Raw genomic sequence first — 13,721 nt, 5'->3', positions numbered from 1 at the left:
TGGGGGAGGTGGGGTCAGGGTGGGCAAAGAGGACAAGGGAGGCCTCCAGGACTCCAGGTCTCCCTGTCCACTGCTCGGAAGCCTGGGGCCATGGGCTGTTCCAGTCCACGGGTGTTCCTCCATGCTGAGTGTTTCTCCAGCCAGCAGCGAGTTTAAACTGCTACATGATGGCGCTTGATGAGAAGTTCAAAGAGGAATTACAACCTGATGAAGGCTGCCGAAGACAGAAATGAATTGCCAGGGGAGGTTGTCAAGAATTGAAGCCTTTGAATTGTGGTGTTGGCGAAGAATATTGACTATACCATGGACTGCCAAAAGAAAAAACAAATCTGTCTTGGAAGAAGTACAACCAGAGTGCTCCTTAGAGGCAAGGACGGCGAGATTACATCTTACATACTTTGGACATGTTGTCAGGAGAGATCAGTCCCTGGAGAAGGACATCATGCTTGGCAGAGTACAGGGTCAGCGGAAAAGAAGACCCTCCACGAGGTGGATTGACACAGTGGCTGCAACAATGGGCTCAAGCGTAACAATGACTGTGATTACAGTGCAGAGCTGGGCAGTGTTTCGTTCTGTAGCACAGAGTTGCTATGAGTCGGAACTGACTGGACGGCACCTAACGAACAACAAACAATTTTTCATTCCTTTTTAAAAACCCAGTCAAAGATGGCGGCGGTGGTGGTGGTTTTTAGATGCCGAAGAGTCGGCTCAGACTCGTGGCCACCTCGCATATAACAGCATGAAACGGTGCCCAGTCCTGCGCCGTCTTCACGGTCATGTCGGAGTCCACCGTTGCAGCCATTCTATCAGTCCTTCTCGCCAAGGGTTTCCCTTGTTTTCGCTGACCCTCTACCAAGCATGATGTCCTTTCCTAGTGATTGGTCTCTCCTGATTATACGTCCAAAGTAAGCCAGCTGAAATCTCACCACCCTTGCTCCTATGGAGCATTCTGGTTATATATATATTTTATCCTAGTTGTATACATGGATATATATGTTTGTCAAAACTCATCTGTATACTTGAGATGTGTGCATTTCACTGTGTATAAATTATACCTCAACGTTGGTTTTTAAAATGGAGGGTTAAGGTAAAGCTCTAAGTTGATATTTTTTCCTTAAATAACGGGCCAATTACCCAAAACCTGTTTGTTAACTATCAGTGGTTCCGTTATGAGAGAGTCCTCGCTATGGAATTTACAAGCGGTAAGGTAGGTCTTCAAGGCCATTTGCTGAAGGGCGCACAGCCACCAGGCTGCTGCTGCACTTGTAGGTTTTCGGCTATTTTTCACCCTTAAGCTGTGTCAGAGGGGCTGTGGAATTTCACAGTGAAATGCTCAGGCTCTGGAGTCAGACTGCCTGGGCTTGAACCCCACCCTCTATAAAGCCCTGTGACCTTGGCCAAGTTACTTTACCGTCCTGGGCCTCAGTTCCCTCTCCTGGAAAACGGGGGCAATAACGCGTGCCTCATAGGGTTGCTGTGAGGATTAAGTAAGTTAACACAGGAAGAGTTTAGAACAGCACCTGGTATATAGTAGGCAGTCATACGTGTTGACTGTTGTAATAGTTACGGTAATTGTTATTGGCATTTAGTATCTATCGTTATCATCGTTGCTGTTGTTGGGGCTTGGATCATTGGAGGAACTGAGTATGTGGATGGATGATTTGCCAGGCACCTCCCTGACACGTTCTAGAACCATCCGCAGCAGATGGTGGCTGTCAGCTGGCTTCAGCGTCCCTGCCCTACTGCCTCCATCCTTTAGGAGTTCCCGCTCTGGCCAGGCTGGCCTCATCCTGCCAACACCCCCATTTGACCGGTCTGGGTCAAGACTTCCCCTAAAGTCATTTCCTGATGGCCCAGCCCCGCTGTCTCCTGTGGGGTTCCCTGCCTTGAGAAGGGAAAGCAGAGGAGAGGGGCCAAGAGAAACAATTCTTAGTGCCGGTGACCTCTAAGTACTTTAGGAATATTGGCCACGTGCGTCTTCTCAGTTACCCTGAGGCAGTATCATGTGCCATGTCTTGTGGATGGAGGGAGGAGCAAGCACCCTGTCCACAGCCCCAAGCTGGTGGAGAGACACCCCCACTGCCTGCCTTCGATTCCAGGCCTCCCCTGGCTTCCGGTGGCCCACCCTGCACGTCGGTTCCCTTCTCCTCCCTCTGGCTCTGGCCTTGGGGAAGCCAGCCCTATCCTTTCCACAGTATCTTCTGGACCTGCCCCTTGGACATCATACCTTTGAAATAATCCATTAATAGATTTATGTGGCTATTTTCTCTCAATCTGTGATGGTGGCTAGGCTTATCCCTTGTAACTGATAAAATGTTTACTGATAGAGATGTAATTTGTCCTGTGTTTGTAGATGGGAATTTCCTGGCCATCGGCTCTCACGACAACTCTATCTATATCTACGGAGTCAGTGACAACGGCAGGAAGTACACTCGAGTCGGCAAGTGCTCAGTAAGCACACTCCTCATTTTCACGAACACGCATGTGTCCGCTGAATGACCTCGCTTTCACAGACACGCGTGTGTCCGCTGAATGACCTTGTTTTCACGTACATGTGTGTGTCCACTGAGTGACCTCAGTGTAGTGCTGGGATCCAGGCGGGCGAGCTCACAGGCTCTTCTCTCTCCAGGGTCATTCCAGCTTCATCACTCACTTGGACTGGTCAGTAAACTCACAGTTCCTCGTGTCAAATTCAGGAGACTATGAAATCCTTTACTGTGAGTAGCTCCCTAAGAGCCGTCTGGGGTTCAGGTCTCGTAAAACACCCGCTCCTGTAACAGCCCACTTCCCTGTGACTGGGCACGTGCTGCCGTCTCCATCCTGGTTTCCTCCTCTGTAAAATAGGGCAGTTGGGCTGGACCACCCCTTTTGGGTCCTTCCTAGTGCCAAGAAACTTTAGGTCTGGGCTGGCCATGGGCCCCTGGGAAGGAGATGGGGGCCCACCCCAAGGAGGAAGAAGGCAGGTCTACCCTTTCTGTCCTTGAGGTAGAGCAGCCTCACCCAGCTGCCTCCCGAGGAGGACTAAGGCAGATCTACCCCTCTGTGGCTGAGGTAGGACCAGGCTCACCTAGCTTCCTCCCAAGGAGGAAGAGGCAGGACCCTGCAGGGATAGGCTGGAGGTGAGCAGACAAGGCAGAAAGAGAGTAGGTCAGACCCATCGCGTGAGGAGCCCTCGCTTTGTGAAGGCATCACACCATGCAGGTGTGACCCTGACATCCCTCTCACGCAGCTGGACATCCGCTCCCCAGCAATGTCCTCCTTCCCTCCCAACCCTCCCCGACAGTCTGTGCCCCCAGGCAGGACCTGGGACCCTGAGGACGAGAGTGACTGGCACTCACTGAGCACACACTACACACCATCCACTGATTCCACAGACATCTGCCAAGCGCCTGCCACATGCCAAGCTCGGGGCTAAGCACGAGGCCACAGGGGCCAGCCTCCACCACACGGGAAATGCTGAAAAGTGCAGCACCTTCGCCTGTGCTTTCCCTGAGCTGTTCCCCTTTACGGCTGCAGAAATGGGGGCTCAGGAACCAGGCTGTAGGTATCGAGAGCCTGTGGGAGGGCAGAGGGTCACACTTACTTGGGGCATGTCACTCACTTATTGGTAAGCCCAGGTCAGGCAGGGCTGCAGGTCTACATAGCATATCCCCTGACTTGAGCCCCCTCTAGTGGGGAAGGGGCCACATGGTCTGCTCCTTCCCCTCTCTCCAAAGTCCTGCTGGTTTTCAGGGATAGTCCTGGGTCTGGAATCTCCTCAGACTAGTGAGAGCTCATTTGTTGAACCAACCAACTACCTGGGGACTTGGTGTGACTGGTTTCTGTACGCTTCCATCACTAACTCACAGCTGGAGGAGGGTGTGTGTGTGTGTGGTGTTTGTGGTGTTTATGTGGGGGGTGGTGTTTGTGTGTGTGTGTGTGGTTGTGTGTGTGGTGTTGATGTGTTTGTGTGTGTGGTGTTTATGTGTGTGTGTGGTGTTTGTGTGTGTGTGGTGTTTATGTGGGGGGTGGTGCTTGGGGGAGTGTGGGGTGTGTGTGTGGGGTGTTTATATTGGGGGTAGTGTTGATGTGGAGGGTGTGTGGTGTTTATGTGGTGGTGTGTGTGGTATTTGTGTAAAGGTTATGAGTGATATTTATGTCGGGGGTGGTATTTATGTGGGAGGATGTGTAGCATTTATGTGTGGGGTGTGGGGTGTGGTGTTTGTGTGGGGGTGTGGGGTATGTGTTTGTGGTGTTTATGTAGGGGGTTGTTTATGTGGGGTTTGTGTATGTGTGTGGTATTTGTGTGAGGGATATGTGTGGTATTTATGTGGGTGTATGTGTGCGTGGTGTTAATGTGTGGGGGGGGGTGTGAATGCACTTACTAAGGGAGGGCTGGGATGCCTGGTAGCAGGGGGGCAGAGCTGTGTCAGGGTCTCCAATGGGGACTGTGAGCCGGCAGCGGCCTAGGCACCTGAGGACGGAAAGAAAGGCTGTGGGAGACAGACCCAGAGAAGGAGGTGGAAGTAGAACAGAGAGGAGAGGCCACTCCCCTGGGGCCTGGGGGCCTGCACTCCATTTCAGGCGAGCTGGCAGCTGTGAGCACGCTCTCATGGGCTAGGCAGTGGAAGGTGCCCCTCTGTTCGGAGGGCTCTGTAGCCACATGGGGCAGCTCTGTGGGCTCAGCCTCCCCCGGGGGAGGAGTGGAAGGGGCACGCTCATCTTGCTGTGGCCCAGATGTTACCAGACCTGTGTTTGCTTTTTCCAGGGGTTCCCTCTGTGTGTAAGCAGGTTGTAAGTGTGGAAACGACGAGAGACATTGAATGGGCTACATACACCTGCACTTTGGGGTTCCATGTCTTTGGTACGTTTTCTGCAGATTCTTTGGTTCAAACGTAAGACAAACCAGTTGTGGAATATTTCCCTAGTAGCTCTGAAGCCTTCTAGGCACCAGCCTAGTCAGCGGCTCTGCTGCTGCGTGAACACCTCACAGACACGCTCCTGAGCTCCTAGGGGGCAGGGCTCCAGGCCTCGGCCAGGTCGGGGAGCCGAGGGGAGGGGGGAGCTTTTTAGCCTTTTTCTGATGTAGGAAACGGGTCCTGAGACGATCGTCTAGAATTCTCTCCTCTCGGGTTGTGTCGAATGAATCGAGATGGACCTGGTGACACAAAATCATTGGCCTTATCCTTGGTTAGAGGTTTTGTTGGGGGGAGGGGAGAGGGTTGGGAGGGGCCCATAAACCAAATATTTCACTTCTTCAAAGTTCTGATTTAGCATATACTCATAAATGACCTAAAGCAAACAGCCACAGTTTAGTAGAATAAAAAGAGAAGATGATACCTATAATCTCTTCTTGTAAGACCCTCAGTCAGTAAGTTGGTAAGAATTCCACACGTCATCTTGGAGCTGGCGTTTTGCCGTTTTCTGGTGCCGGATATCTGGGTCTTTTTCAGAACTGCCAGACGAGAAAGTGGTATGCATCCAACCATCCCATGTCCAGAGTTATTGGGACCAGAGGGTGTTCCAGACACTGGCCAGGAGACACCACCCCAAATCTGCTCCAGGCCAACCTGGGAACAGAGGCCCCCAGCTGCCCATAAAGGACGGAGCCGTAGCCACAGTCACAAAGGGCTGATGCCGGGAAATACCCAGCAATCACACGCAGACCCAGACATTTCACAAGGCCATTGGAAAGACACTCACATGGAAAAAGTTACCAAAAAAGTTAGGACACTGAAGGCGTGAAGACTAGTCAGCCTCCCCCAGGATGCTTGAGGGTACAGGACAGGCCACTGTGCCCGGGACCGGGGTTGCTGGCTCTCTCTCCCCTGTAGCACCAGAAAGGGGCCCCGTGAGGGATGAGGGCCACAGGGAGCCTGTTGTTGCACCATCCCATGTTGAAGGGTTTCCTGAGAAATCGAGAGAGACTGGACACTGAGGCCGGGTGTCCTTGTCCCTTGTTTCTGAAGGCCAGGATCTAAGGCAATTGCTTTCCATGGAGCCCAGTGGCCAGGCCGTGTGTGGTGTGGCCCCAGGTGTCCGTGGAGCCCAGCAGTGTGGCCCCAGGTGTCCATGAAGCCCAGTGGTATGGCCCCGGGTGTCCGCAGAGCTCAGGGTGTGGCCCTGGGCATCCGCAGAACTCAGCGGTGTGGCCCCAGGTGTCCAAGGAGCTCAACGGTGGCCCCAGGTGTGTGGAGCTCAGCACTGTGGCCCCGGGCGTCCATGAGGCTCAGCGCTGTGGCCCCGGGTATCCATGGAGCTCAGCCATATGGCCCCAGGTGTCCATGGAGCCCAGCGGCATGGCCCCGGGTGTCTGCGGAGCTCAGTGGTGTGGCCCCAGGTGTCCATGGAGTTCAACGGTGTGGCCCCAGGTGTCTGGAGCTCAGCACTGTGGCCCCGGGCGTCCATAGGGCTCAGCAGTGTGCCCCTGGGTATCCAAGGAGCTCAGCCATATTGCCCGAGGTTCCATGGAGCCCAGCAGCATGGCCCTGGGTGTCTGGAACCCAGCAGCGTGGCCTGCACAGTGTGGCCTGTGTTCCCGCTATCTCCATTGCTCACTCATGGCCTTTGTTTCAGGAGTGTGGCCAGAAGGTTCAGACGGAACAGACATCAACGCTGTCTGCCGGGCCCACGAGAAGAAGCTCCTGTCGACCGGAGACGACTTTGGCAAAGTGCACCTCTTCTCTTACCCCTGCTCCCAGTTCAGGGTGAGGGACTTGTCGTCTCCCCTGGTCTGGTCCCTGGTAGCTTGCCTGGCTGCGTGGCCAGCGAATAGAAATGTGCCCAGAATGACGGGGCCCTGCCATGCTCCCTGCTGCCCCGGGCACAGCCCAGGCTCTCTCCATGACCTGCAAGACTTCGGGTCTAGCCTGTCTGCCACTGTAGCTGCGGGGGCATCACTCCTTCCCTCCACCTGTGCTCCCTCTGCGCAGCCCCGCCCACTCCCCCTCTGCATCGTTCCTGACCCGGTCCTCCTTCACCCTCAGCCCAGCCTCCTGCTGGCCCTCCTGCAGGCTGACCTCTTGTAGGAACAAAGCTCGTGGCAGAGGTAGCCACCAGACCCTGGACTGTTGATCTGTAGGGACCTCCTGAGCCCCTCGTGTGTCCCAGCACACAGCAATGCTCAGTTGAAGCTATGTAGTGAAGGAATTAAGGAATGGCTCCCGAATTCAAGCACCTCCTGGTCCCAAATACTCACCTTGTATTAAGCTTTTTTTTAAAAAATAATATATTATTGTGTTTTCAGTGAGAGTTTACACGGCAAATTAAGTTCCCATTTAAGTTTCTACACAGATTATTCAGTGACATTGGATACATTTTACACAGTGGGTCACCGTTCTCCTTAATTCCGTTCTGGTCGTTCCATTTCCCGTACTCTAGTTTCCCTGCCCCCTTACTCCTCATCTTTGCTTTAGGATTGTTAACCATTTGGTCTCATATAGATGACTTTTTTAAAGGAGCACAGTACTCACAGGGGGTATTCTTTATTTTCTGAGCCAATCTGTTATTGAGCTAAAAGGTGACCTCAGGGGATAGTTTCGGTTCAAGGTTTAAAGAGTATTTCAGGGTGATTGTCTTGGGGAGTCTCAACAGGTCCATTAAGTCTGGACTTCTTAAGAATTTGCATTCTGCTGTGCCATCAAGGCTCTTCTCTCGTGGCCCTGATCAGAATGGTCCGTAGCGGCAGCCAGGCACTGTCTGGCTTGTAGGAAACTTTTCTCTCTCGTTCTTTTCCAGGCACCAAGCCACGTGTACGGGGGGCACAGCAGTCATGTCACCAACGTGGATTTTCTGCATGCAGACAGCCACCTCATCTCCACGGGTGGCAAGGACACCAGCATCATGCAGTGGCGGGTCGTTTAGTCCCCACTGGGCCGCGGGGGCAGGAGGTTTGGGGGCTCACGGCACCCCACGCCCGAACACGGACTCGCATTATGCTTTGGTCACTGTGATTTCTGTTTCGTTTTAAAAATTCTTACAAACCTCAGGAAAAAAGATGCCCTCTACCGGTTACCTTAGCCTAGAGAATCATGGGTGTCACGTCAGATAGTTTGTTTTCTCTTTGGTTGTACAGTATATAATACAGTGCACATTTAATATAAAAAGACACCAAGGTTTACATTACGGTGACATCAACAGAAGTAACTGGTATGTACTTGGTAACTTTTCTATGAACTCTGCAAAAATGGTCACAGAATGCCTTTTAAAATATTGTGTATAGTCTTCACTGTTTCGCAGTAGCTTGCTGAGTTACATATTTATGACACTGGTGAGGTACTGAATCGTGGTCGCTGGTGATTAATGGGTCCCGAAGATGAACCGATAGAGAAGGAGCCCGTAACCGATTGGCTGCCCCGGGAAATGCAAGACTGAGGCTCTGTTTGGTTACGTTTTCTGAGGTGTCAGTACACACTCCTTCTGGGAGGCTGGTGAGGAAGGGGTGGCTGTAGGCGTCTTGTGTTAAGCAGTGCTGCCGCAGATTAGCGGAGATTTCAGCAGGGTGAACAGGCATCAGGGGTCTGAGCTGGACAGTGCTGCCTAACCGAGTGCGGTCAGCCTCTTCACACATGGGCCGCGTTCCCCTCTGCTCCCTGCTCACTGCCCGCTCAACAGCCAAGACATGCAACCACCGTCCTCTGTAGAGTAATTGGCATGGTACCGTATTGTATAGAGTGTTAGCGAGTCATAAGAAATACGTAAGGCTAGGCTTTACTGTGCTATGCTTATGGACATTGTATATTTGTATTCTAAGACCAAGTAGACCAAGTCAGAAAGATGTCTTTTAAGTGTACCATAAACCTGCTAGGGGAGCAGCCCGGAACGGCTCCAGGAAGGGCGAAGGGCAGCTTCTCCCCCGGCCCTGGGTGCAGGCGGCTCTTTCCCGTGCGAAGCAAGGCTGTGTTCTGTTGAGTAAAACGTAGACGGCATAAATTTGTCAAGAAGGCCTTATCCATTTCGATTGTGTGACAGATTGAAATTTATTGTTTACATTGGGGGATGTATCTCGGATTTTAAAATAGGAGAGTAATAAGCAGACTTCAACACAAATATTAAGATTTTTACTTGTTAGAGGCTGGCCGATGAATTCTCCAAGCTCTACAGCGCTGGTTGTGTGGAGCAGCTGACCTCCAGCCTGCGGCCAGAGGGCAGGAGAGCAGCCAACGACGTGTATCCACGGTGGCTTTGTTCGTATGTACCCTTACCACATATATTCTATGATGAAATAAAATCTGAAAAGTGAATTTCTTATTGACCGATATTCATGAAAGAATATAAATTAAAATATTTAAAATTAGATGTGATTTACACTATACTGTTTCACGGACAGATTTTCTTAGCCGGGTCGTCTGCAGGTGAAGCCATCGTTGCCGTGTGATGTGTAAGCAGTCGTCAGATCAGATCCATATCAAGAATTTGGCTTCATTACCATGTCCAGTTGTTAGCTCACATGGTTAGGTAAATACTACCAAAAAATCATTTTAGAATTAATAAATGAGGGGATAGCCGGACGAGGGAAGGGAAGGGGGCCCGTTGTTGACTTGGAAATTGCAAGATCCACTTTGAGTTAGTTCTGCATGTTACCTCTATTTTCCAAGCTCAGTCATGGAGAAAGGACATACACGGATTATCTTGCACTCTCCTTAATCACCTACGTTTTATTTTACTTTTTTTCATAATCGCCTACATTTTAAGTGAAATTCTTCAAACAACCTGCTGTTAGCCTTGCAGGTATTTAGTGTTTGCTCCCTCACCCTTTCAGGTAGCGAGCGCTGACCGTGCGGCCACTCACCCCCTCTCAGGCAGACAAGGCCTAGGGTCTCCAGGATTCTGCTGGGAAGAGGTCCAGGAGGCAGGGGGCAGCCTCCCAACCATGTAGCCTGGCCTTTTCCTCCCCTGCATCGTGGGGTCTTTGGGGCCATAGTGCCTCTTACCTGCTTCCCTGCAAAAGACAAGGACAGTACCCATTGCTGTCCAGTCGATTCCGATTCATGGTGTCTCCATATGTTACAGAGTAGAACTGCCCTGTAGGGTTTTCTCGGCTGTAATCCTTACGGAAGCAGATTCCCAGGACTGTCTTCTACGGTGCCGTTGAATGGGTTCAAACAGCCAGCCTTTAGGTTAGTAGTTGAGTGCACACTTTATTTATTTTTACTTAAAATAGTTAAGTTTGCTTGTGTAAGAGAATTTTCTAGTGAAAAAAGGCCTAAGGGAAATTTTTTAACCTGCCATTTTAAAGTTCGTGTTAATAAGATGAAATTGTTTTGGCAAGCAGAGTCTCGTCTTCCCGGCAGTCCCATACAAATAGTGCCATACATAGGGTGGGCACTGGGTTTTCTCAGAAACAGTGGACATTGGTGTGCAAGTGTTTCAGAGGCCGGGAAGAGCGTGCAATTAGTTCTGCTTACTGACAAGTTGCAGCTTGCAGTGTTGTTAAATCCACAGCACCCTGGATTTCAGAGCCAAGCCATTTGCAAAAATGTATGTTGACTTGTCTCATGGGTACCTGAGTGTTGGGGTCCTCTTCAGTGCCCACCCCTCCTGGCCACAGGGAGGCGTCAGGTGGCCTCACCCCACAGCTGCTTGGCGTCAGAGGGAGACAGACGTGCAAAGCATGCTCTAGCCACTTCTCTGATGGGAAAGGAGCGGTCTGCAGGACGAGGGGCAGAAGAGGCCCTGAGGCAGAAACTGCTGGCGATAGGTGGACACGGGAGGACGGATGGTGCTCTGGCGGGGTGAAGGGAACCAATGTGGAGGTTCCTCCTCTTGGCAGCCACCTGGGCCCTTGGGGATGGGTCCCTGGTAGTCCATGGCAGCCATTTTGGGACCTGGGAAATGGGGCTGGTGACGGTGTGGCAGGAAGGGCACCCATCAGGTACCTTGCTGCAGGCATTTGGGGAGTTCACCACAACTCAGGGGAAGCAGTCGTTTGCTGGATATACTGAGGATGGAGAAAGGAGAGAACGTCCCCAAGACTAGCACTTGTTCCAAACTTACCTGACTCATTCACTGAACAAATAATACACTGGGTGCTGGGAATACAAGGATGGGCCAGAATAGGCCAGGTCCCTGTTACACAGTGCCGTGAAGGAGACAGACGTTAGTATGGTGACTGCCCAGTTACGTGTAAAGTGGCAACGGTGGCGCATGACATAAAAGAGATGCAGGCATATACAGGGAGACACGGTGAGTGTCAGGCCCAGGGAACTTTCTGGAGAGGTGCAGGAAGAGAAGGAATGGCTGGCAGAGCGGGCAGAGAGGCATTAGATGCTGAGAGCAGCACATGCGTCTCCTGCGGGGGAGGACTACAGAGGTGGCCAGAGCACACAGCGTGAGGGATGGCTGCAGGAGATGAGGCCAGGCCCTGGGCAGGGGTCAGACCTGGCCAGGCCTGTGGGTCCCTGAAGGGCTCTATCTGAGTCCTTATGAGCAAGGGGCACACGCACTCCTGGGTTTTAAGAGGGAAGCAGTCAGATCGTGGTGTAAAGGGTCAGCAGGCTGGGGAGAAGCCTGGCGGAGGGCTGTCGCCATCATGCCCAGGAGAGATGATGGCCTGAGGGGGAAAAGTAAAGGAACTGGTCCCAGGGGGCGTCACAGGCTGGTGATGGACTGGACTTGCTCCCAACTCGCTCCTGGGCTGGTGGTGTTGCCGTTCACTAGGATGCAGGGCTTCGACCTATGGACATAGTCACGGTGCCTCCAAGACATCCTAGTGGACGCACAGAGTCGGCACTTGGCTACGCGAGCGTGGAACAGAAATCCTCGGTGAAGGCGCAAATCCGAGACTCCCTGCAGGAGGCTGGCTCTGGAAGGTACTGTGAGGTTGAGGTGCCCGCGAGGAGACGGCCTCCAGGATTCCAGGGCAGGAGAAGAAGAAGGCGCTGCCAGCAAGGTGGAGAGGAGCCAGGAGAGGAAGGGGGCAGCAGAAGAAAGCCCCTCACCTCACATGGGGTCTTCCATGGTAGGGAGGCAAGCTTGGTGACTCCATGTTCCAGGCTTCGTTTCACGTATCTCAGCCTTTGGCAGGGCTGGGCATTTAGACCTCGGGCCTGGTTTCTGACAACTGAGAAGTGTGAGTATTAGATGAAATGGAGGAATCGTGGTTAAGTTTGTCAGGGCAGTGATGTGATGGTGTTGACATAAATGCCCTTATCAGAGCTGAATGAGGCAGTGGTGGGTCAGTGGTAGAATTTTCGCCTTCCATGCAGGAGACCTGGGTTCAGTTCCCGGCCAGTGCACCTCAGGCACAGCCACCACCCACCTGTCAGTGAAGCCTTGCGCGTTGCTCTGATGCTGAACAGGTTTCAGCGGAGCTTCCAGACTAAGATGGACTAGGAAGAAAGGCCTGGCAATCTTTCTGAAAATTAGCCAGTTAAAACCCTATTGAGGGAAAAATCCCATGGGTCGCAACAGTCCAGTCTGCAGCAGATCACAGGGATGGCACAGGACATTCTGTTGTGTCTGGGATCGCCAGGAGTCAGGGACTGGCACAGCAGCAGCTAATGTCAATCAGAGCTGAAGTATTTTTAGGTAAAATGACATAGTGTCTCGGACTTGCTTTTAAAGTACCCCAGTCTCCGCAGACAGTCAGGGGAGACAGAGTAATCAAGATTTTCTCAATGTTGCTAATTTTTTGGAGCTGGATGAGAGGTTCTCTCTAGTCTTGTATATTTGATATTTTCTATAAAGTTAAAAAAAAAAAAAAAAAAACCCAGGAAGAAGAGGCCTGGAATCTGTTGCTACTTTGTATCAAGTGCATGTCTCTCAGCTCCTGTTCAGCAGAAAGCTGCTCTCCCCCCACCCCCCTCATACAGATGGACCCCCCTCAGCGGGTGGAGGGTCTCCAACGTTGCTTCTTCGACAACCCCTCTGCGGCGAAGGTCTAGTGATGGCAGCTGTTCCCACATCACACGGCCTGGGGCTAAGGAGTGTAGTGTTCAGCTTTGGGGCAGCCAAGGTAATGACAGGAGTTTCGGGGGGCTGGGAAGATGCCTGAGTGAGCTCCCCAGAGAACTGCCCACGCCCCCGCTGAAGGCAGCACCTCCCACCACTGCCAGCCAGGCCCACACTGAGGAGCCTGGGCCTGGACCATCCGCCCTGGGCAGTAAGCTGATGCCCGGCACCCGGGACTGGCTGTGTACCTGTCAGCCTCGTCTTCAGAGGATGAGTGGAGACTGGACCAGGGTCACACAGCTAAGTCGCCGACCCCCAAACCACTGCTCTCGGCCCCTAAAAAAACAACCAAACCAGATTCCAATTCACGGCGACCCCGCGTGTGCAGAGTAGAACTGTGTTCCATAGGGCTTTCAAGGCTGCGACCTTTCAGAAGCAGATTGCCAGGCCTTTCTTCCAAGGTGCCTCGGGGTGGGTTTGAACCGCCACCCTTTCAACTAGTAGTTGAGCACTTAACTGTTTGTGCCACCCAGGGACTCCCCCGGGGTCTCTAGCTGCCAGCTTTTCCTTTTATAGATTCGTTCGAAATTCATTCATTCATTCATGCACTCAGACAGCCAAGGCCCCATGCTGGGGGAGGGGAGGATGTCCAGGCCCTGACCCTGGCTCCACACATGCCAGCCTGTGCCCACAAATGAGGCCCAGACTTCTCTCACGCACGCCCCCTCGAACTGCAGCCCAGCTCGTTCCAAGGTGTCCAGGCCTCCCACAGGGGCTTCTGCTCCACACACCTCATGCTCCCCCTCACTCTGCTCTTCCACTGTGATGACCCCCACCAGGTCCCGGCACCA

The 13,721-nt window shown here is 52.5% G+C and overlaps 1 protein-coding gene across 3 annotated transcripts in view; it reads left to right on the top strand.

The window, feature by feature from the left end:
• Positions 1-9,254, top strand: part of EML1 (EMAP like 1) — a 155,265-nt gene extending 146,011 nt beyond the window's left edge. For all 3 annotated transcript variants that reach the window (XM_064292985.1, XM_064292984.1, XM_064292986.1), the window contains 5 exons: positions 2,354-2,451; positions 2,630-2,717; positions 4,748-4,843; positions 6,556-6,686; positions 7,717-9,254. In XM_064292985.1, the coding sequence (XP_064149055.1) occupies positions 2,354-2,451; positions 2,630-2,717; positions 4,748-4,843; positions 6,556-6,686; positions 7,717-7,842 (539 nt within the window). In that variant the 3' untranslated portion in view covers positions 7,843-9,254. The remainder of the gene's footprint in view (positions 1-2,353; positions 2,452-2,629; positions 2,718-4,747; positions 4,844-6,555; positions 6,687-7,716) is intronic.
• The last annotated feature ends 4,467 nt before the right edge of the window (positions 9,255-13,721 follow it).

This window comes from Loxodonta africana, chromosome 10, assembly GCF_030014295.1.
Source record: "Loxodonta africana isolate mLoxAfr1 chromosome 10, mLoxAfr1.hap2, whole genome shotgun sequence".
NCBI lineage: Eukaryota > Metazoa > Chordata > Mammalia > Proboscidea > Elephantidae > Loxodonta > Loxodonta africana.
Note: the sequence above shows the minus strand (reverse complement) of the source record. Positions and strands in the feature narration are given on the sequence as shown.